The following is a 25,051-nucleotide window of genomic DNA, read 5'->3' as shown; positions in this document are numbered from 1 at the left end:
TTTATTCTCTCTTCCTAACACCAACCACTCTGAGACTGTTGTAGGTGCTTTTTACATGCCACCAGTACAGGAGCCAGTCAGGTGGCACTGGCATCAACCACATGTGAATGGTACTTTTTACGTGCCACCAGCATGGGAGCCAGTCAATTGGCACTGGCAATGACCACACTGGAATGGTGCTTTTTCTGTGCCGTTGGCATGGGAACCAGTCAAGCAATGACTACACTCGAATGGTGCTTTTTATGTGCAACAGGAGCCAGTTCAGTGGAACTGGCATCGACCACGCTAATATGGTACTTTTTACATGTCACTGGCACAGGTGCATCATCCATGACAATGCTTTTATTTGACTCAAAGGTCTTCTCGAGCACAGCATATTGCCAAATGATTGAAGGGTACTCTTAAATGGGCCGGTTATGTGACTCTGGCATAGGCCATGGCTATTGGATGGCCGTTGACTCTCAAGAGTTCCTCTGCCCTTCGACGGGTTTTGTTTTTCATCCTGCAGGGTATCCAATAAACACCCTCCTCACCAAGCAACCTTGGCAGGGTTGCCGGTTTAGTTGCCGACGACCCGACCATGCAATATATATACATACATACATACATACATACATACATACATACATACATACATACATACATACATATATATATATACACACACACACACACTCTCACACACACACATATATATATATATATATAATTCAGTTATGGGGATTAATAGATATGCAGGTATTCTATTTCAGATAATACAAAAAAATAACCTAATGAGTATATCTGAAAGTAAACTCGTGGTATCAGTCTGAACATCACAAAATAATACTTTAAAGGATATAACCAGAATTTTAGGGGAGGGGGCCAGTCGATTAGATCAACCCCAGTATGCAACTGGTACTTAATTTATCGACTCTGAAAGAATGAAAGGCAAAGTCGACGTCAGCGGAATTTGAACTCAGAACATAAACACAGACGAATACTGCTAAGCATTTTGCAGGTTTTTACTAATAACAGTCTTTATCCTGAATATAATATAAAAATTACAAGAGGCGTTTACAATGAGTTCAGTTCCAACTGAACTGTATAAAGAGATGATGCATCATAAGCAACAAACAACTTTGGATAAGTTCACCCCTCAAACTGCTGTTCATGATAATAAACTATAAGATAGTAAATATTGTCCCTTGTCCTAGTAGTAATGCTCATTCCACTATCACCCCTCACACAGCCACAAAAACATTTCTGGTAAAAACAAACTCTTAAGACGTTATGACCCTTATAATTCTCTGATTTATTTCTCTTAAAATGTTTTTCTACTGTGTATGGTTAGAAATTATTTTCATGTATTAAGGTGACCATGCTGCTTGTTCTCTGTTGTTTTTTGTGCTATTTTTTTTTCTAATAATGTCCATAGGAATGCAATCTCACTTGATCCGCCGAAACTACACCTGATTATATATACACTTTAGATGAGTTGTAATTATTATTATTTTTTATTAATAGGAAAATTAATTTCACATTATAAGACTTTATGTTATGGACAAATTTTCGGGAATGCATTATTTCCATAAAGCAAGGGATTCCTGTACAGAATCCAAGATGGTGAACAGGAGACTACTATTAAATATTTTATGCACAATTGTTACATTTTCAAAATACATTAACCAAATAATTAAATATCTTATGTACAAGCATAAGTGAAGTAGCTAGACATGGTGTGTAGCAATCTAATAATTATCAAGTTGAGAAGATGAAATTGTAAATATAAAACTATCTTGTTTACTAGATTACCATTAATTAACAAACAGGGAGTGCAGCAAAATAGCTTTTACTTGAATGCTAGAAAAAACAGGAAAAATAGACATCAATGCATAAGATTGTATATATGTTTTATTCAGTTGTAAAATAATATCAGAGACCCAAGAGCTGAGAGTTTCGTACATTGAATTTGATAAGGGCAATGCACAAAAATCTCAGTTCTTGAATTACTTATGTAAACTCACAGCTGAATCATTGAACACACACACACACATACTCACACATACACACACATACATGCACACATACATGCACACACACATACACTCACACATTTATATATTTTCGTATATGTGCATATGTCTTTTAATAGTACATGTTTGTGTATGTGTGTATATAAATATATGTAGGTGAGATTTTATTTGTTCAACTAACTTCAATATCCCTACATATCTCACATCTATTTTCTTTCCTCCACTTCACTCTCTATTTTGTATCCTATCTAAATTAACTATTACTTAACCATCCTCTCACACCATCTAATTAATAAATATCCTGGAAACAGCTGTAAGACCTATCTATAAATGTTCTAATATCTACACAGCCTTGGTTTTTTATCTCATTATGCAAAAAATTCATATATATATATATATACACATACATACATACATACAGACAGACAGACAGACATATATACATACATATACATACATACATATATATATATATATATATATATATATATATATATATATATATATAATATATATATATATATATTTATATATATATACACACACACATAATATACATATATGTTACATAGTGAAGTTTATGTGTTGCAGAACAAATGCTGTGGAGTAAACAACTACACCGACTGGAAAGGAGAGGTGGCCACACCATTAAGTCTGCCAGATTCATGTTGCCTTGTGAAATGTAGAAGTGTTAATGATGCTTATCCTCAGGTGAGTTTAAAACATATTTTATCTTTTTACCCTCACTTCTTCACTCCCTTCACACTCTCTTAATATATAAGTCAGATTGACTTTTGACCATAGGCTGAAACAGCTGTAAGGAGTAGTTTATGAATTTCAATAATTTATAATATGACTATTAAAATATGTATTTGTATTGTTTTTATTATTATATTACCTATTGATTTATATAATGTTTTGTTTGATTTTGATGTTCTCATTTGTATAATTAATAAATAATGTAAAATTGTAATATTTATAAGTTGATGAATGAGATAAATTTGTTTCTCCATTTTCTTATTTGTATTATATATATATATATTTCTGTTCACTGCACCCAGTGTAAGCTATGACCACATAAGAAGTGCAGTGGAATCACAGGTAGTTTGACAGATAAAGCCACCTTCATGAGTGGCAGATGTGCAGGAACAATAAGCACTAAGGCACACAGGACTTATACTCTCTCGAATGCCCAGGAGGCTCTCTTGAAGTAGTAGATAGTTTCTGTTACTGTTATGCAAATTAATGTTATGCAAATTGCACATAATGCAGCCATTTGAGCAAATTTCAACCAATTTCAAAGGTCCAATTCCTTCCACAAAGCATCCTTATCTCCTAACAATTGTTGACGAACACTCATGGTTCCTTTTTGGTTATCCAGTATCGAACACATCAGCTCAGACTGTAATAAGATGTTTTACAGACTTGTTTTCAGTTTTCAATATGTCCAGTTACGTACATTCCAATCATGGAACTGCCTTTATGTCTACAAAATTGAGAGAATGGCTCCTTAGTAAGGGCATTGCAACAAATACGACAACACCATACAATCCCACTGGGAACAGTCAGGTAGAAAGATATAAGGATATTATTTGGAAATCAGTACTACTCTCTTTGAAACTCGTGCCCTTCCAGTACCTTCATGGGAAATAGTTCTTCCAGACACACTGCATTCAATCAGATCTCTGCTTTGTACGTCCACTTCTCATGAATGTCTCTTTAACTATCAAAGATGTTCGGCTACAGCAACATCTATGCTATCATGGCTTCCCAACCCAGGACCTGTGATTGTGCAAAGGAACAATCGCACTAGCAAGTATGACCCTACTGTTGACCAAATTGATTGAATCAAAGCCAACCCCCAATACACTCACGTTCATTACCCAGATAGTCACAATACCACAGTATCTAGGAAACAATTGGCATCACCAGGAAAAATTAACCTGACTGATGACAACCCAGTCATTTGTGGTCTTTCAAGAGCCAGACAGAGATCTAACTGAAATGTCTTCGCCTCATAGAGATAACCATCAAAAACAAAAAGAAAAATCCCCTCAACTGCATTGATCTCAAAGAATTTGGAAAGCCCCAGAAAGGCTTGATCTATAAAAATTTTATAATTATTATTTTTTTAAGAAGGAATAAATGTTATGCAAATTGTGGTATGAATTGAGTGACTTCCCTAGATATAAAGGGAATGCGCATTTGATGATCAGAGAAAGAGCAGCCATTTTTAATAACATACGTTGAATCAAGAATATTGTGGATAACACTATAAGTCACTTTACTGTTGTAGACTATGACTGGAAATTAGTTTCTTTGAACCAGGAATCACTGGTGATACTTAACAGTTACCTAGGTGGTGAAATTAGCAATGGCAGAGGATGCTCTGAAAGTATTGTTTCTAGAATAGTATGGAGGAAGTTCTGTTGGCAACAAAAGGACACTCTCTCAGAGGGAAAGGTTGATTATATGGTACTTGTATACAAACAGCTACACTCCATGGTAGCAAAAAATGGGCTCTAAATACAGAAGACATGTATAGACTGGAGGGGAATGAAGGCAGTTTGCTCTGCTGGATGCGAAACATCAGTGTGCATGTATGGCAAAGCAGAAATGCTTTGAAAGAAAAGTTGGACATAAGAGGAATCAAAGGCAGCATGCAAGAGAAAAACTAAGTTGGTTTGGATATGTGACGTGTATGAATGAAGACAGCCGTATAAAGAAGTGCCAATCACTGAAAGTGGATGGTACGTATGTACATATATACAACCCTGAATATATATAATATATATATATATATATATATATATATATAGTTAATCCAAACATGAAAACACAAAGAGAAAACACAACAACGCGAGGACGTGGAACAAGTATAGTGTTATTGGACTCTCAGAAAAGAAGGAAAGAAGGAGGGTTTAACATTTCGAGCGGAGCTCTTCGTCAGAAACATAGGAAAAGGAAATATATATATATATATGTGTGTGTGTGTGTGTGTGTTTATATTTCTGATTATCACTAAACTTTGTCCATCAACTATGACCATATCATTCTCACACTTTTTCAAGCCATGCTACACGAAGCTGAGATCCTGGGTCTTTGACAATTTATATATCATCGGCGCGGCAAGTCTAACAATCGGCATACTTCAGGTAGGATACTCTATTTTAATCCTATATATATTACAGTTGTACTCTGTCATTTTGAATGTCTCAATCAAGATGCTTCTTGTATTTCATTATAACTATAACAAAGATATTTAACATTCAAGTCATTGTAGCTTTATATAGACTGTTTATAGATGGCTTTAGCTTATACTGACAGTTATCAGCTTATATAGATAATTATGCACTCCATATTATATTTTATTAATTCACAGTGACAGTTTGTTTGGTCCTGTTGTATGGCACCTTGGGCAGTTGTCTTCTGCTATAACTCCAGGCCAACCAAGACCTTGTGAGTGGTTTTGAAATTAAAGAAGCCCATCATAAGTATGATGTGTGTGTGTGTGTGTGTGTGTGTGTGGTGTGTGTGTGTGTGCAATAGTTGTAAACAAGTGTCACCGTCATCCAAGCAACATACAACAAGAAGGCCATCTGGCTGAAGAAATTCTGCTTCAATGAATTTCTTTTGACCCATGCAAGCATGGAAAGATGGATGTTAAAATAATTGTGTTAGTTGTTTTGAATCTGTCTCTGGATCCAAACACAGAAGATTTCTTCTGGAGAGAGGTGGGGAGAGTGGGGAGAGTAGGTATAGGGGTGGATAGGGAAGGGAGATGGGGAAGGAGAGAAGGGGAGCTGGGGAGGGTGGAGAAAGAGAGAGGGGAAGAGGAGAAGAGGAGAAGAGAGAGAGATGAACAAAGAAACGACATCTGTATTTGATTTGAGGAATGACAAAGTTGATTTGGTGGGATTTGAATTTGAAACATAAAGAAGTGGAATGACTACCACAAGGCATTTTATCTAGAGCAAGTTAATTATAGATAATCTAGGCTTGATAAGTTTGACTACAGTCTGAGTAAGTTACAATGATGTATTACATCCTTGTCAAGGGCAGTGTTGCCATGGCATAAACAGACATCCTGGACCACATCCAGAGAAGGGCCTCTTGATTGATTGACATTAAACCACTGACAGACACACTCCAGCCTCTCTGGTCCACAGGCATGTTTTCTCCTCTCTCTCTGACTCTTACTACTACTATAAAGCTCTCTGTTCCTCGGAGCTGGCTAGCTTCTTACCTCTACCACTCATCCCATCACTTCTTATCACTTTTGTTGTTAGATAAAATGCTTTGCAGCATTCATTCTGCTACTCTGAGCCCAAATTCTGCTCAAGTCAACTTCATCATTCATCCTTACAGAGTTCATATTTAAAGTACCAGTCAAGCTAGGAGATCATTTCTTTGACTCTCTCTCTCTCTCTAGCCTCTTGCTCCCTACCCTATCTCTCCCTTCTCTCCCCCTATCCCACATTTGGAGATGGATGGATGCCACCAAATTCCAACCCCACTGGTCCTGCATTAACAATTATGCCCAGTTAGCCCACAGAAATCGTCTCCCTAGTTATATCTTTCCTGCAGGTAACTGACCTGCAACAGTATCAAATTTAAAATTTAAATGGAACATTAACAGCACCAACCTCACCAGTCTGCAGGGCCTTGCAAAAGTCATCATGGGCATTGCTCATTCCTCCAGAATCAGCAAGTAAAACATAGATAAATAGATAAATAAGATGCATAAAAAGTAGGATTGAATTCAAGTTAAACAAGGTGAGTTGAAGTTGAGCTCAAGTAAATTAAGTTCACTTAAAGTCAAGATTGTTGAGTATTGTCATGAAAATAGGAAGGCGGCGAGCTGGCAGAAACGTTAGCAAGGCAGGCGAAATGCTTAGCGGTATTTCGTCTGTTATTACGGTCTGAGTTCAAATTCCACCAAGGTCAACTTTGCCTTTCATCCTTTTGGGGTCGATAAATAAAGTAGCAGTTTCGCACTGGGGTCGATGTAATCAACTTAATCCCTTTGTCCTTGTTTGTCCTCTCTATGTTTAGCCCCTTGTGGGTAGTAAAGAAATATATTGTCATGAAAATACAGTATTTTTGTGAATTGCTTTTGTTTTTTTAAAACTTGAAACAATTTGATTCTCTCTTTCTGAAAAATGCTCTTGTATCTATTTTTAACAATTTCAGATTATTCTTCTAATCATTGCCAGCATATTCCTGTGTTTGATGCGACAATAGCCTGCTGTTGAGACACAAACTCCAAGTTATAAGTACAGGACTTTTTGTAGCACTTCAAACCTGGTGATGCAATTAAAAACCAAAGAAAATTTTTTAAAATGAGATAATAATGATAATGATTCCAAAAGCTTCATTTTTTTTTTCAAGGAATAAAGGAAGGACTAAAAAAAAGCAATAAATTTTGTACATATTCTAATATTTTATAGGTGTTGGTTAAGGAGTCGATAAACAATTTGGTTATTTCTTGTATTACACCATCACACACAAATAAATCATTTTTTAAAACAAAATATGAAGTGAAGTAGATTGAAGATTTCCAAGGAGAAAGGCAAATAATATTTCAAGTGGAATATTTCATTTTAAAAGAATTGCATAAATATTAAGATTTTCTGTAAGACTGAGTTGTCTTACTATATCTCCATTTACTTGATTCTTTCTGATGGAGTCCATCACTGGACTGCATAAATCTCCAAAATATGATGTTTATATATTTTTCATTGGTATATCATTTGTTTGTCTTATGAGCAACAGTGCTTCAACTGATATTTGGAATGTATATAAAGGACATTTGACCATTAATGAGATCTGCTACACACATTGTTATATATCATCATTGTAAATAGTTAGATGTGCGTGTGTGTGTGTGTGTGTGTGTGTGTGTGTGTGTACAAGTGAGTGGATGAATGAAAGAAAAGGGCATTTAACACGTTTAGCAGGAGTTATATATATAATTTAAAACAGTCTGATTCGGCTCCATATGATGTATAGTTTCACAGGCGTGCAAAACTTCAAGTGACATGAAGCTGAATCAAACTGTTTTAAATTATATATATATATATATATATAGGATCTTTGACTCATATTTCTAGCAATGTAGGTGCTGCAGCAATGCACCCCCAGTCACTACATATATATATATATATATCCTCATCATTATCATATATATATACACACACACACACACATATATATATATATATATATATATATATATATATATATATATGATGATGATGATGATGATGTTGATATAAATATATGTATATATATATAGTGACTGATGGTGCATTGCAGCACCTACATTGCTAGAAATAAGAGTCAAAGATCCTTATAGCCACAAACATAGCTATGTTTATGGATATAAGAGTCCTTGATGCTTATTTCTAGCAATGTAGTTGCTGCAATGCACCATCAGTCACTATTAGTGACAACTGAATTCTTCCCTTTTGGTTTTGTACTGCATCTAACCAGCTTTATTATTATTATTATTATTATTATTATTATTATTATTATTATTATTAGGGGTTAGCCATATTCAAATGGCAAATATGCGTCACGATATATATATACATATATATAATATATATATACATATTATATATATATATATATTATACATATATATATATATATTATATATATATATATAATATATATATATATATATACATATATATATATATACATATATATTATACATATATATATATATACATATATATATATATACATATACATATATACATATATATATATATAATATACATATATATATACATATATATATACATTATATATATACATATACTATATATATATATATATTACATATACATATATATATACATATATATTACATATATATATACATATACATATATATATATATATATATATATATATATATATATATATATATATATGGTTCTAATTGATAAATATCAATTTCTACCCTAAATTAATTTTATATATATATATGGTAAACATATACATATATATATATAGTGTACATATACATATATATTTATAGATATATATGTTATATATGTATATAGTATACTAATACATACATACATAAATGCAGGTATGCATGAATATATACATACATGCATACATACATACATACATACAGATAGACAGACAGACAGACAGACATATATATACATACAGATGATAGCTTGATATGCTCTGCATAGAAAGCATATAGAAGTGCTCAAATGAATTTTAACTTAAATGCCAAATTCTTCATCCATGTCTAGGTCCACAGCATCAAAAGTAGCTATAAAAGAAATTCAATATGAATTAATATGAAGTAGTGATGCAAATAAACACGATTAGGCTAGACAGACAAACAGATCGACACACACACACACACACGCACAGGTACACACACACACACTCACACACACACTCACACACACACACACAGGTACACACACACACGGGTACATACACACATGCATGCACACACACACATACACATATACCTACAGATATTCAGAAAGATAAACATTTATATATACATCTATACAAATGTATTTATAGAGAGCATGAAAATATGCAAAATATTAAGGAGGGAATACATAATTTGACAGGCGCAGGAGTGGCTGTGTGGTAAGTAGCTTGCTTACCAACCACATGGTTCCGGGTTCAGTCCCACTACGTAACACCTTGGACAAGTGTCTTCTACTATAGCCTTGGGCCGAGCAAAGCCTTGTGAGTGGATTTGGTAGACGGAAACTGAAAGAAGCCCGTCGTATATATGTACATATATATACGAGTATATATATATATATATATATATATATACAAGAAAAAAGCAACAAAAATGGATCAATATTTCGGTACAATTGTTTCATACGAACACCAGCTTTATTAAGGCTGCAAATATTGCAGCAAATATAAGTGACCCATACTCACCAGCCGAAAAAACATGTGAGTTCTCCAAACATCTAAGAGGGTGAGGCTACACTCCTGAAACATCAGGGATAGTTGTATAAAAATCAGATTTAGATAATAAACGGACTTCCAAAGTTCTCTAATGTTGCACAGTCATATAACAGGTCTTAAAAAAGTAATTTAAAAAACCTGTTAGTTTCACAGAAAATGAAAATGTAAATCCATCCATAATGAAGTAGGTTTGATTTCTGGAGATATGAGGAGAGATTTATGGACTAATTATGGATAAATGCATCGTCTGTGATTATGAAATCTCTGGTGCCACTCTCCAGCTTGCCAGCTCCTGTCGAACCATCCAGCCCTGCCTGCATGGAAAGCAGACGTTAAATGATGATGATGTATATATACATATGCATGTGTGTGTGCTTATATATATATGTGTGTGTGTGTGTGTGTATGTATATGTATATATATGCGTATGTATATGTATATATATGTATATATGTGTATGTATGCGTGTATGTGTGTATATATGTATGTAAGTTGTGTGATAAGGAAAGATAAAAGATATTCTTTAAAATACAACTTAATGAACACATTTTATCTTTTTTTGTTCTTTGGGGTTTTTGTTTTGCTTTTTTTTTTAATTTTTGAATCCTCTTTCAACAGAATTAAAAGATGTAATTTTCTTCTTAGACATTCCAACATTATTAATAATATTTCTCTTTCTATGAATAAATAACATCAATATCTACTCATCCTTTTTTTTATTTTATCATCTTGTCTTAAGAACACTGAATAAATGAGCCCCAATGCAATTGAACAAACTGTTAGAAATAGCACCTACCTATCCCTCACATTAAACTCTACAGTTTGGTTGTTTTAGAAAGAAAACGGTTGCCGTGCCATGTGTGTGTGTTTGTGAATATCAGGTCTCCTTCATCCGTATTGGCATTAATGCTTAACAAGAATGGGAATAACAATGACAACCAAAGGCAATATTGATTTCAAATTTTGGCACAAGGCCAGCAATTCGAGAGGAGGGGGGTAAGTCAATTACATTGACCATTGTGCCAAACCAGTAATTCTTTTATCAAACCCCAAAAGGATGAAACACAAAGAACTTGGTGGAATTTCAACTGAGAATGTAAGGACAGATGAAATACCACGCAGTGTTTTGCCTAGGGTGCTAACAATTCTGCCAACTCACCAAAGGTGCTGTTCCTGTCCTTTCACTTTAAGTTTGAGAAAGGTTTCTGAATGTAAAAAGTGGCAAAAATGCAAGTATTTATAGGTATTGATACAGGGAATCTGTAATATTGTTATCAAAAAGAATAGCAATACCTTGCAAACAAATGAGAAAAAGAACCCTCGTGTTGTGATCTATGATGTGTTGAGAATCATTACAGTGCAATCACTGGGGTGTTTCACCTGGGCTTACTGCACTGTAATAATATATTGGAGATTAACAAAGTGCTACTATCTGAGATTCTTAATTACATAAATAGATTTAACCCTTTTGTTACCAACCCGGCTGAAACCGGCTCTGGCTCTGAGTACAAGTGTCTTGTTTTCATAAGTTTTGAATTAAAATCTTCTTCCAAACCTTAGTCACAATTTATGTTCCTAACACTAGCTGAGTGATAACTAAGTTATTTTACTAAATTCTTTGTTATATTTAAAGTAATTGAAAGAAGCACAGAGCATCTCAAAATAAATACAGTAATGAAAGGGTTAAACTAGTAGGAGTTAATACTTAAATGATTTGGGGTAGATATCAGTTTAAGTTAATGTAACTTAAATTAATGTAATTTAAATTAATTCATTGCTTATGTATCATAATTACATAAGTTTGGGATTAATACACTGAACCGCAAAAGAAACATGAGACGTGTGTGACTTTGAAATACGTTTTAATTTCATTATTTTAGAGATAAATTTTGATAAATCTGTTAAAATCAATTTCTTGGATGCACTTTGACTACAGTCTATGGGTCATTGTCATGTGTTCTGGTAGTGGGTGGGTCCAACACATCAAGATTGTAGGGTGTGACATGTTCAATACTGTGTATGCCCTCCTTGGGTGTTCAAACTGGCCACACACCATCGGTACATGGAGTGCATGAAGTGGTTCACAAAAGCCATTGGCACCTGTGCCCACACCCTGAGAAAAGCTGCCTCCAGCTCCACTTAAGTTGTTAGCCTTGGAACCACCTGGTTTAGCCGTCTCTGGATTTCATTCCACGGGTGTTCAATTGGATTCAAATCCAGGCTGAAAGTTGGCCACACATGGTTCTGACATTTTGCTGTCACAGGAAGTCCATAGTGATCCTGCTTGTGTGGGAGGGAGCATTGTCCTGCTGAAACACGTGGCTACAGTGACACATGAAGAAGGGCACGATGTGAGGTCTTAGAATTTGGTCAACATAGCGCTGCACTGTGATGCCATTTCCTCTGCCTGCACCAACATTTTGGAACACATGGGGCCCAATTCTCTGATTCAGACCTATAGCACACCAAACCATGACGCTTTGGCCACCCCACGTGTCTCTCTCCATGACACATGCATCCCTTCTTGCACCACACCCTTACTCTGCCATCCAAGGTGGAAACACAGTACCGGCTCTTGTTAGAGAAGTCTATCGACCTCCATTGTTGTTGCTGTCAATGTCAGTGCTGTGTAGCCCAGGGTAGTCATGCCTGATGGTGGCGGGTGGTGAGGACAGGCTCTCGAGCAAGACGACAGCAATGCAGGTCGTTGGCACCAGTCGACATCATACTGTGTCACTGACCAGTCTGAAGCAATCATGGAGGTGTTGCAGGTGGATGAATCAGTTATACCTGGGTGTGGAAACCTGGGGGCGCCCTCTGCGGGCTTAGTCTGCAGTGCTGTTGGTGTTGTATCACTGTTGCAAGCAATAGATGGTGCTGACATGGACTTTGTAAGCTTTTGCAACAACCAGGGCATGCTGCCCTGCTTGCAATCTGCCGATAGCTTGTTCTCTCTGCACTGCTGACAATTGGGTCATACCTGATGCATCCAAATTACAAATGCCAAGATCATGTTTCAAGTTGATTTTTATACCCATAACCTCCACGAGATGCAAATGTATTTCCATTTTCATGACAATCATTTGTGACTGCCACCCATGGCATTCAATGCAGCTGCATTTTGGCATCTCATCTCAGGGAAAGTTGAAAGGTTACCTGTAATTTGAGTCTCAACCATAAACCAGCATGCCTTAGAATATTTACAATTACATACCTGAAATAAATTTTCAGAATTTACCATATAAAAATGACACTTGAAAAAAATCACATTTCTTTTGCAGTTCAGTATAGTATTTATTGCAAATGGAAAAATTGCTGAGTGGAATTAAATTATGATGCACAATAAATTATTATGGCTTTTCTTCTTTTTTATTATGCATATATAAGTGGCTGTGTGGTAAGTAGCTTGCTTACCAACCACATGGTTCCGGGTTCAGTCCCACTGCGTGGCATAATGGGCAAGTGTCTACTACTATAGCCTCGGGCCAACCAAAGCCTTGTGAGTGGATTTGGTAGATGGAAACTGAAAGAAGGCCATCGTATATATGTATATATATATATGTATGTGTGTCTGTGTTTGTCCCCTCCAACATTGCTTGGCGACCGATGGTGGTGTGTTTATGTCCCCGTAGCTTAGCGGTTCGGCAAAAGAGACTGATGGAATAAGTACTAGGCCTACAAAGAATAAATCCTGGGGGCGATTTGCTCAACTAAAGGTGGTGCTCCAGCATGGCCACAGTCAAATGACTGAAACAAGTAAAAGAGTAAAAGAGTAGAGAGAGAGAGACAGGCAGACAGACAGACAGACAGATAAACAGATAGATACACAGAAAAGAGGTTGTCACAGTTCTAGGACAGCACTCTTCACCCTATGAGATGACATCTGGTGTACCATGGAGATCTGTTCTTGGTCCCCTTTTATTTGTTGCATATGTTAATGACATAGATGCCAACTTAAAGAATGCCACAGTGCTGAAATATGCAGATGACATCAAGCTGTACCTCGAAATAAAGAGGTCAGATCCTGTACACTATAGATCTCTATTGCAAGCAGACCTGGACACAATGCAGCAGTGGATCATGGACTGGCAACTCAAACTGGCTGTGAACAAATGTACCACCATCCATTTTGGGAAGAGAAACCCAGCGTCCACTTACTCCCTCCACAACACTAATCTCAAAAAGTCTTCGTGTGAACGTGACCTGGGTGTTATTGTCGACAGCGATTTGCGTTGGACAAAACACATCGCTAAAATTGCCAAGAAGGCTGAGGGTGTCTTGGCATCACTCACCAAGTCCTTTGTGAGCCGCTCTCCGGCTATCTATCTGTGGCTTTATATAGCTATGGTAAGACCTCACCTGGAATTTGCATCACCGGTCTGGAACCCCTATCTTGCCCAGGATATTAATTGTCTGGAAGCCATTCAGCGATGCGCAACCAAAAGAACCCTCCATCAGGCATTTGCCATATTCTGAACGCCTTACTTCCCTGGGCATGGATACATTGAAACTCCGACGTCTGGCAGCTGACTTGGCAGACACCCATGAAATTATTAACCATCTTACAAACAATAACTCTGAGCACCTTTTCAAACTCCATCTGTCTAACACCCGTGGACATATTTACAAAGTCAGAAAACAGCACAGCTCCACTGACTTTAGGAAACATTTTTTTCACGCTGAGAGTTGCTGAAGTATGGAACAAACTGCCGGCATCGGTTGTTAGTTGTCAGAGCACTGCATCCTTCAATACTTCCATGCTTTCTGAGATTTGCCAACACTACACCTGATTCTCTCCCCTCCACACATACGCAAGCATGTATCTGACTCATACATTATTCGCTTTCCAGACATTTGTACATTACTGCATATACTTTATACGCACTTTTGACAAGTTGTGGTGCACCTGAGCACTGTATACAATAATTTCATTATTATTATTATATATGCACATATACAGAGTGTGGTGAATAAACCATTGTCTAAATTACACAAAAAGGAAAATAACACTGACATCTCATTTTAACAGATATATTTACCAAAATTACATAAAAATATTTTGAAATACTAAAGACTAAATTTATTCAATAAAATCACCATTGGCTTCAACCATGGCCTCCAGAAGACTTCAAAATCTCCTACAACTCTCCTGGATGGTCTCCTTGTTTAAGTTGGTGAATGCTGCCGTAATCCTTGCCTTCAGTTATTTTTGGTGCTACAAGGAGTTTTGTTGGTCTTTTGCTCAACTATGCCTCACACATAATAATCAAGGGGATCGCAGTCTGGGGAGTTAGGTGGCCAGATATTAGGGGTGATGTGGTAGCAGAAATTGTCTGACAGCCATGACTGGGTTCTCCTGCTTGTGTGGCATGGTGCAGAGTGTTGTTGCCTGACATAGGGTCTTCCAACAGTCACCCTCATGATCCAGGGCAGCACTACCTCCTCCAGGCACTTGGTGTAGGCCTCCGTGTTTAGTCTGAAGCCGCGTGAGAAGATGAAATGGAGGAATAACGTCGCCTTCACTAGTGTTCACTCCAAAACCCATAATGTTGACTGGATGTTTGATTTTTATCACTCTCGGTACATGTCCTCAGAGTGACATCCAAACACTCTGAAATGTTTGTAGTGAAGTTTCAAGCGTGAATACCAAGCAGTACAGCATATCGTTGCCAATATTCTGGCAGAGTGAATTTAGTTACGATGCTGTTTATCTTATAGACGGTGCCCAACTGACCCTACTATACTGTGTAGTCAACAAAATCAAAAACAACAATGCACATGCACGAAATTAAAAGTATAAAATGGTGACAGTTTACCCATCGCACCCTGTATATGATATTCTTCTGTTCAGGTATATCTGATAAGTACTAAAGTATTGTTCCATTGTTGGGAAATTATTTAAATTAGCAATTTCAAAACCTAGAAATCATACACTTTATGAATAATTCTTTAAACATGTAAATTACAGACGATCCAAGGGAAGCAACTTTAGTATAAATACGACTGAGTTACTGCCCCTACCAAGCAAAAATTATGTCACCAACGGCTATCTTTAAGCGAAGACAACCTGAAGATTAGAGAAGAAAGTGATAAATATCTCTTTACAATGATAATATATATATATATAGGGAGAGTTTACGAAAACAACAAAAGACGAAGACAGGTGGTGTACAAAACAAACAGATGTATTAGTATAACGCTCAGGAATAGAAAAAGTCTTTTACGTTTCAAGCCTACGCTTTTCTACAGAAAAGGACACAGAAAAAACATGGAGAGAAACTAGGAGAGAAAAAATGTGTGTATGGCAATATATATATATGGCGATATATATATCTATTTCTTTACTACCCACAAGGGGCTAAACATAGAGTGGACAGACAAGGACAGACACACGGAACACACAGATTAAGTCGATTACATCGACCCCAGTGCGTAACTGGTACTTAATTTATCGACCCCAAAAGGATGAAAGGCAAAGTTGACCACAGCGGAATTTGAACTCAGAACGTAACGGCAGACGAAATACAGCTACGCATTTCGCCCGGCGTGCAAACGATTCTGCCAGCTCACTGCCTTATATATATATATGTATATCATCATCATCATCATCCTGACCATTTAACATTTTCTATGCTGGCATGGGTTGTACGGTTTTACAAGAGCTGACGAGCCAGTAGCTTCACTGCCTGCTTTGACAAGGTTTCTACAACTGGATGCCCTACTTAATATCAACCACTTTACAGAGTATGCTGAGTGATTTTTACGCAGCACCAGCACCGGTAGGATCCCCATGTAAGTTACAAGGCAAGATTCCTGAACTGGGAAGGAAGTAAAAATGATGGAGGTGACTTTGTACTAGTTGTTGAAAGACTGAAGTATGATTGAATGATGGGAGATTAAAGTATGATAGGAAATGTGATTAAAGGGAAAAAAGGGAAAATTCTGTTGAGGTTGACTTCGTTTTCCATCCCTTTTGGGGGTCAATAAAATATGTAACAGTTGAATACTGGGATTAAAGAAATTGACTTACCCCTTCCCACAAAATTGTTGCCTTGTATCAAAATTTGCAATCAAAATTAAAAAGAGGAAATGATAACTATTAGAATTAAATCTATTAAATCAAATTTTATTCAGTAAATATATTTCTAGCACTTATAACAAACCATATAAGAGTTAACTTTATAAACTTTTTAGTGAAAAGTTCTCACAGAAAGAAATCAACCCTATCTTAGTTAACAGGTCCACAAGAATCCAAAATACAGACTAGATTTAATTAATTTGTAATACTTCTCTCACCACAATAGAGAGCTAAAGAAATATTCTATCCTAAACAGAATCAATTTCTGAAGATTTTATTATAATTCTATATTTGGCTCCCTACCCTTAAGGCAATTGTCCTTAAATTTACATCAAATAAGAGAAGACTGTGACTTGAAACAAAAGAAATATAAACTTAGCTTAATAAAATAAGACTTTCTACTAAAGGCACAAGGCCTGAAATTTTGGGATGGATGCTAGTCGATTATATCAAGTACTTATTTCATCAACACAGAAAGGTCAAAAGGCAAAGTTGATCTGCACAGAATTTAAACTTAGAACAGAAAGACGGACGAAATACCACTGAGCATTTTGCTCAGCATGCTAATGATTTGTTTTAAGTATTTTGTTCTTGCATTGACACAATGCAAGAACAAAATACTTAAAATAAAGACTCTTTATAACAAGAAAGACATAAAGTGATAGCTGAGGTAGATTTGTTTTAGAAGAAATAGACAGAAAACGTAAGTTGAATTTGGGCAATTTGGTCCCCAGTTGAGAAGATGGAAAATTACCAAGTCTGCTTCACAAAGAGACAACTTAAAAAGTGTACAAAATGATGGACTATATGAGTTTTTGAAAGAGTCAGACATGTATTTTAATAAAAATAAATAAATAAAAAGATAATATTCCTAATGTTTCAAAATTCTAAATATATTTTATGAAATAGGTTTTCTTTGTACAGAAGAATAGAAGTATTTAAAAAAGGATTTCTGAAAAATCATTACTGAACACTATTATATTGCACACATAAACATAGGATGTGCACAAACATTTACATACACATACAATAGTTACCATATACACTGATATATATATATATATATATATATATATATATGTATATATATCCCCGACTGGCCTCATGCCGGTTGCACGTAAAAAGCACCATCCGTTCGTGTCCGTTGCCAGCCTCGCCTGGCCCCCGTGCCAGTGGCACATAAAAAGCACCATCCGTTCGTGGCCGTTTGCCAGTTCTGTCTGGCACCTGTGCGGGTAGCACGTAAAAAGCACCCACTACACTCACGGAGTTGTTGGCGTTAGGAAGGGCATCCAGCCATAGAAACACTGCCAGATCTGACTGGGCCTGATGAAGCCTTCTGGCTTCACAGACCCCAGTTGAACCATCCAACCCATGCTAGCATGGAAAACGGACGCTAAACGATGATGATGATGATGATGATGATATATATATATATATATATACTAGCAGTATCGCCCGGCGTTGCTCGGGTTTGTAAGGGAAATAATTATATAAGCATTTTTAGAGATGTAAAGTATAATAGCCATCTCAATATGGCTAACCACAAAGGAGGAGGGGTGTTACTGTAGCTTTTTACGTTCTGAGATTTAATAATAAATTTTAGAGAGTTACTTCCCTTATATATGTCAAAAATGGATTAAAAATGGGAAAAATTGATGGTAAATTTTTTTTTAAATCGTAGACTCATTGTAGACGCGCGCTAATACCCAGACGGTCTCGATATGAATCACGACTATAAGATACCCGGTTTTGGTTAAACTGCAACGCAAAATGTGGGAGTAGCTAGGAATCTAAATCGTAGGAGACAGACACACAACCTCACTTTTATATATAAAGATTTCCTCTATTTACATAATATTGAGGTCACTTTCTTTCTTTTGTTATCTTACTGTTTTTACCAATATACATATATATATATATATATATATATATAAATATATATATAGTTACAGAGATGTACTTGCATAGCAAGTGACTTGATCTGAGATCGTATGCTGGAACAAAAACAGTTGCAGCGTTGAAGGTGTTTATAAGCCATTTAAGAAACACACAAAAAATGTTAGATTCACTTCAACATTTAAATTTAATTTGCCAAAATATTTTCCTCGCTTTGAGACCGCGACCTGTTCACTGACAAAAATATCATGCTAACAGGTCGCGGTCTCAAAGCGAGGAAAATATTTTTGCAAATTAAATTTAAATGTTGAAGTGAATCTAACGGTTTTTGTGTGTTTCTTAAATGGCTTACAAACACCTTCCACGCTGCAATATATATATACACACATATATATATATGTATGTATGTATGTATGTGTGTATATGTGTATGCATGTATGTGTGTGTGCGTGTCTGTGCTTGTGATTGTCCTCCACCACTACTTGACAACGAATGTTGGTTTGTTTACATCCCTGTCACCTAGTGGTTTGACAAAGGAAACAGATAGAATAAGTACAATGCTTACAAAAATAAAACTGGAGTTGATTCATTAAACTACAATTCTTCAAGGCATTGCCCCAGCATGGCCACAGACCAATGGCTGGAAAAAGCAGAAGAATAAAAGAATACATTCTCTGCTTTGGTCTTATGTTCAAGGCATGAGAAAGCTTGAGTTTACATGAGAAGGCCCAACAGACCTGGTAGAAACAGCAGCCAAATCTCCCTCAAATCACACCTTACTGTCTTATGTATGAATATGAGCCAATGAGGGGGACCTCTACATGGTAGCTAGACCTGGTAGAAATAGCAGCCAAATTTCCCCCAAATCACACCTTACTGTCTTATCTATGTATATATGTATGTATGAGCCTATGAGGGAGACCCCTACATGGCAGCTAGACATGGTAGAAATAGCAGCCAAATCTCCCTCAAATCACACCTTACTGTCTTATGTATGTATATATATATATATATATATATACAAGCCACTATGGTTATTTAATGTAAAGTCTTCCTCAAATCACTCTCGCTATTTACTCTCTTCCAAGAACATTTTCACTCACTCTTATCTCTTAGCTTGCCATACATTTTACTCATGTATCTATCAGCGTGATAGAGAGAAACAAATATTACATCGCCATCGCCATCGCATTCTATTGTCTACCTGTCAACACACACACAGTGAATTACTTTCATTTTATTCATTGCATACTGTGTGTGTGCGTGTGGTGTAAACCACATTAAGAAAAGCATTTGACATGCACACCAGAATGTGAGTTTTCTGTAAATTTTGCTTAATTGGAGTTTAAATTTTAAAAACTGGACCTGGCATGTCCCGATGCATTCTACTCTTAAAAATGCTAGGTAAATTGTAATTGAAGAAATCCTATATTGTAGATTTCTATAACTGACAAAGGGAGGCAGATAAAATCTGCCTTTTATAATATGAGATGCTTTTTTTTTCAGTCATAGAGTTAGATTTATGAAGGTCTTCAGTAGAAAATCCTTCGAATTCTGACTCGCTGCTTGATATAATGAAATTCGTATCCATTTTTTGTCAGAATTACAAATTTTGAAAACACAATAGGAACAAATTTCGGAAAAAAATCTCCCATAATTCACGGAATTAAAATTACACTTCGATTTTTGTACAAAACTGTATTTGAAGTGTTTACGAAGTATAATACATGTTTTCACGAATGTACTAAAGAGATTTACTCTGATATTCTCATTTAAATATGAATAGGTAAATTCGGGCGGTTTGGTAACGAAAGGGTTAAACGGATGCATACATTTATTAATAACTATATATAAGTGTCGTCTGTTTATACATAAACACTGTTTCATACTTTCAGTTTAGTCTTCCTCAAATCACTCTGTCGCTATTTACTCTCTTCCAAGAACATTTTCACTCACTCTTATCTCTTAGCTTGCCATACATTTTACTCATGTATCTATCAACGTGATAGACAGAAACAAATATTACATCGCCATCGCATTCTATTGTCTACCTGTCAACACACTCACAGTGAATTAGTTTCACTTTATTCGTTGCACACTGTGTGTGTGCGTTTGCGTGTGCTGTAAACCAGACTAAGAAAAGCATTTGATATACACACAAGAATGTGAGTTTTCTGTAAATTTTGCTTAATTGGAGTTTAAATTTTAAAAACTGGACCTGGCATGACCCGATGCATTCTACTCTTAAAAATGCTAGGTAAATTGTAATTGAAGAAATCCTATATTGTAGATTTCCATAAGTGACAAAGGGAGGCAGATAAAATCTGCCTTTTATAATAAGAGATATATATATGTATATATATATATATATATATATATATATATGGACTTGTAACTATATTTCTATGCTCTTCTCATTCACAAATATAGTCAACACATGGCATTTTCTAGAAAAGAAAATGAAATGAAAAATTAATCTAATATAGACATTTAGTAGAGAACTGTTAGTAAACAGATTTGTTACCTCTATATATATAAACAGCAAAATGCCTGTCTGTGTGTGTGTCCTTTATACAAATCCACAATTTTTCAGTTAGAGGGCTCGCACTTTCTATGGTCATTCAAAACTGTCCATGGATGGTTATGCACATCTTTACATTTCCCCAGTCAGCCTGCAAAGCCATTAAAAAATCAATAGAAGTGACTTTTTTGTGAATTTTCTATCCAAAACCCAATCAAAATGCTGGAAACTTGATACGCCAATTGAATACCAGCTAGCTGTATGTGATTGGTCAGAGATTTGGGCAGTACTCGCGTGTATGTGTGCACACACGCAGCTGTATATGCATGCACTAACACTATGACCTGGCGTTGCCGGGTCATAGTGCTAGTCATTAATAAAATGCTATTACAAAATTTTATTGGTTTACCTTCAGAGATTAAAAAAGATTGTTCCTACAATGAAGAAGTATTTTTGTATAAAAATAGCTCAATAAAGCTATACTCTTTTACTTGTTTCACTCATTTGACTGTGACCATGTTGGAGCACCACATTTAGTTGAGCAAATCGACCCTAGGACTTATTCTTTCTAAACCTAGTACTTATTCTATTGGTCTCTTTTGCCAAAGCGCAAAGCTACGGGGACATAAACACACCAGCATCAGTTGTCAAGCAATGTTGGGGGAACAAACACAGACACACAAACATACACACACACACATATATATATATATATATATTATATATATATATATATATACACATATATATACGATGGGTTTCTTTTAGTTTCCATTTACCAAATCCACTCACAAGGCTTTGGTCAGCCCGAGGCTATAGTAGAAGACACTTGCCCAAGGTGCCACACAGTGGGACTGAACCCAGAACCATGTTGTTCGTAAGCAAGCTACTTACCACACAGTCACTCCTACACCTATATAAAAGTTGGATTCAATTTCCACTATGAACAAATTTTATCTTTGATTATTTGAATTTTATTTGAATTTTATTTAAATGAAAACATGACTGAACTGATTTTTGTCTCATGAAAAATATTTAATTCAAAAAATTATTTTAAAAAAAACAAATAACACAAAAGCTATATCAAATATTAAAATAAATCAACTTCTTCAGAACCACAAATTTATGAGGTAATTAACGGAGATTCAGATTACAAACCAACTTTGATGTTTATTATATATATATATATATTATTCTATGTACTATTCTTTTATCATGCTTATTCACACAGCTAATTAGTTACATGTGACTAATTAGCCTAGATCCCATTACATTTCTTGTGTCCATAGTTTACACTAGGGTCACTATGTGGAATATCTACCTCCTTTCCTATATCTCAAGTAATGCCATTTCCCTGATTGTGGTAGGATTTTGTGTTATACCTACTTACTAATACATTAATTTTTGTTAATTCTACCTAGAGACATATGATTCTAGGTTGGCTTCCATCTCTAATTCTCCTTTGGATTCAGCTATGAAAATTAGGTCATTAGCATGTAAGAATCATAGCAAGCAGCAAACTTAAAATCCTCTGTTATAGCTTGAAGGACTATTATTGAATGGATAAGCCCTGAGAACTGAGTCCTGATGGACCCCTGCCTACTCCAACCATGTTGACAAAAATCATTCGTTAAATCCATGCCTCTTAGCAACTACTGATCACAGAGTATGGAATCCTGTTGACGGTCTTATATATAACATATGCATATGTATTTATATATTTGTGAATGTATATATGTGTATATGCATGTTTGTGTGTATGTGTGCATGTGTATTTCTACTAAATGTCAATTGTAATTTGACCTTGCAAAGCATGTTCTAGAATTTGAAAGAAGTTATTGAAAATTAACTATCTTCAGTGTACAATCTCTAAGGTTAACTGTATATTTACACTTTGGTAAATCTTAAAAGATGATGGTAATGCCATTTTTTCCATACTTACTGTGGTGTTGGCAGTCGGTGTTATGGGCCATGATGAGCTATGTGGTGTTGGTGGAGAGGATGACAGATGAGGTGGGCGGAAGTAGGGCTTGCAGGGGCTGGCGGAAGGGTGAAGGGTGCATGCGTAGCAAGAAGCACGTGTGGTCAGCGAGGAAGCGTGGTCAGTTCCAGCATAGGCAGGATGTGTTGAATTCGTGAGAGATCACTGATTTCGCCGAGGTAAGGCCTTTTGTATTTCTTTCTCCCGTTGCTTCTTTTTCTGTTGTCCTTTTCCTCCATCACACTACACTTACAGAGCCAATAATTTATTTTGCTTTGTTCAAATATTTATATTTCATACAAACATTAGACAGATACAGCCATCACAAGAGGTCTCCTCAAACTAACACTAACTCAGACAAATTAGATTAATTTTATCATCACTCAATATTTAATTTCTTAAATATATTTAAACCTTTTGACAGCAACTTGCCAGAGACTGGCCCTGGTTTTATAATGCAAAATCCATGTTTTAAAATTATATAAATTAAAACCACCATTAAAATTCCATGTTAATTTATATTCTAAACAGCAGCTTAATAATAAAGTTTTTTTACTAAATTCTTCTATAATTTCAAAATGAATTGAAACATAGCAACTGTATTACAACAGAAATATGTTAACAAAAGAGTTAATAACTCTTTAGCAATCAAACCATCCATATCTGACCCAAGAATCCTACATGTTTTATGTTCAAACTGGCCAGATCTAATCTCTCACACCTTTCCTTCACTGTCATTGTGAAAATAAACAATCCCATCTAAATCTTGTAGCTTTAAGATTTATTCAAAGAAATGTGAATACATAAACATTTCATTTGACAGAATAATCTGAATGCTAAAGGATTACATTTCCAGCTTGTTTAACTTGAAGTCAGTCCTGATTAAAGAGACTTATGATCAAGTATCCCAGCTATGACCATCTCCTCATTTTGTGGGGGTTTTTATAGGCTAAAACATTAGAAGTAGATCCTTTTCCAATATGCCTTTCCTTCTTTGACATGGTATGGTATGATATTTGTGAGATATCTGTATATATAAAAGGCAGGATGTGTGTGTGTGGTGTGTGTGTGTGTGTGTGTACGTGAACATAGTTTATGCACATCCACAAATTAGCACACATGTCACTCAAATTTTAGGAGGACATTCGTCATGTCCCTAGCTGTATTTTCATCAAATTATTTTCCCCCAAGGCACCAGCAAATAACAGTAAAAATAATTTTGAACCGTAATGTTTAAACATTTTTTAAATCGGAGAAATATGCCATTTGCAAATATGAGTTAAGTCCCCTTCTAGTGACGGTGGAAACAGAGGGAGAGAGAGAGAGACAGACAGACAGAGACAGAGAGAGGGGGAGAGAGAGAGAGAGAACAGAATTTTTAAAATTTCGTCTTTTTAGTGAGTGATTGAGAGGCAAAAACAGACAGATAGGGGTTGTTATGTACGTATGTATGTGTGAATGGCTTCAGTCACACACACGAACATGTATGCGTACAAAACACATGTATGTGTGTGTGTTACCCATATATATATACTTGGTTGTGATCTGAACATAACCGCTTCTCACACAGACGATCGGGGGCC

General features: G+C 35.8%; 1 protein-coding gene across 1 annotated transcript in view; it reads left to right on the top strand.

The window, feature by feature from the left end:
- Positions 1 to 8,118, top strand: part of LOC115214293 (CD63 antigen-like) — a 44,958-nt gene extending 36,840 nt beyond the window's left edge. The window contains exons 6-8 of the mRNA XM_029783446.2: positions 2,607 to 2,726; positions 5,087 to 5,170; positions 7,209 to 8,118. Coding sequence (XP_029639306.1) covers positions 2,607 to 2,726; positions 5,087 to 5,170; positions 7,209 to 7,259 — 255 coding nt within the window. The 3' untranslated portion in view covers positions 7,260 to 8,118. The remainder of the gene's footprint in view (positions 1 to 2,606; positions 2,727 to 5,086; positions 5,171 to 7,208) is intronic.
- Positions 8,119 to 25,051: the final 16,933 nt, after the last annotated feature.

The sequence above is a fragment of the Octopus sinensis genome, linkage group LG7, assembly GCF_006345805.1.
Source record: "Octopus sinensis linkage group LG7, ASM634580v1, whole genome shotgun sequence".
Classification (NCBI taxonomy): Eukaryota; Metazoa; Mollusca; class Cephalopoda; order Octopoda; family Octopodidae; genus Octopus; species Octopus sinensis.
The sequence above is the reverse complement of the archived record's forward strand: the minus strand, read 5'-3'. Positions and strand labels throughout refer to the sequence as shown.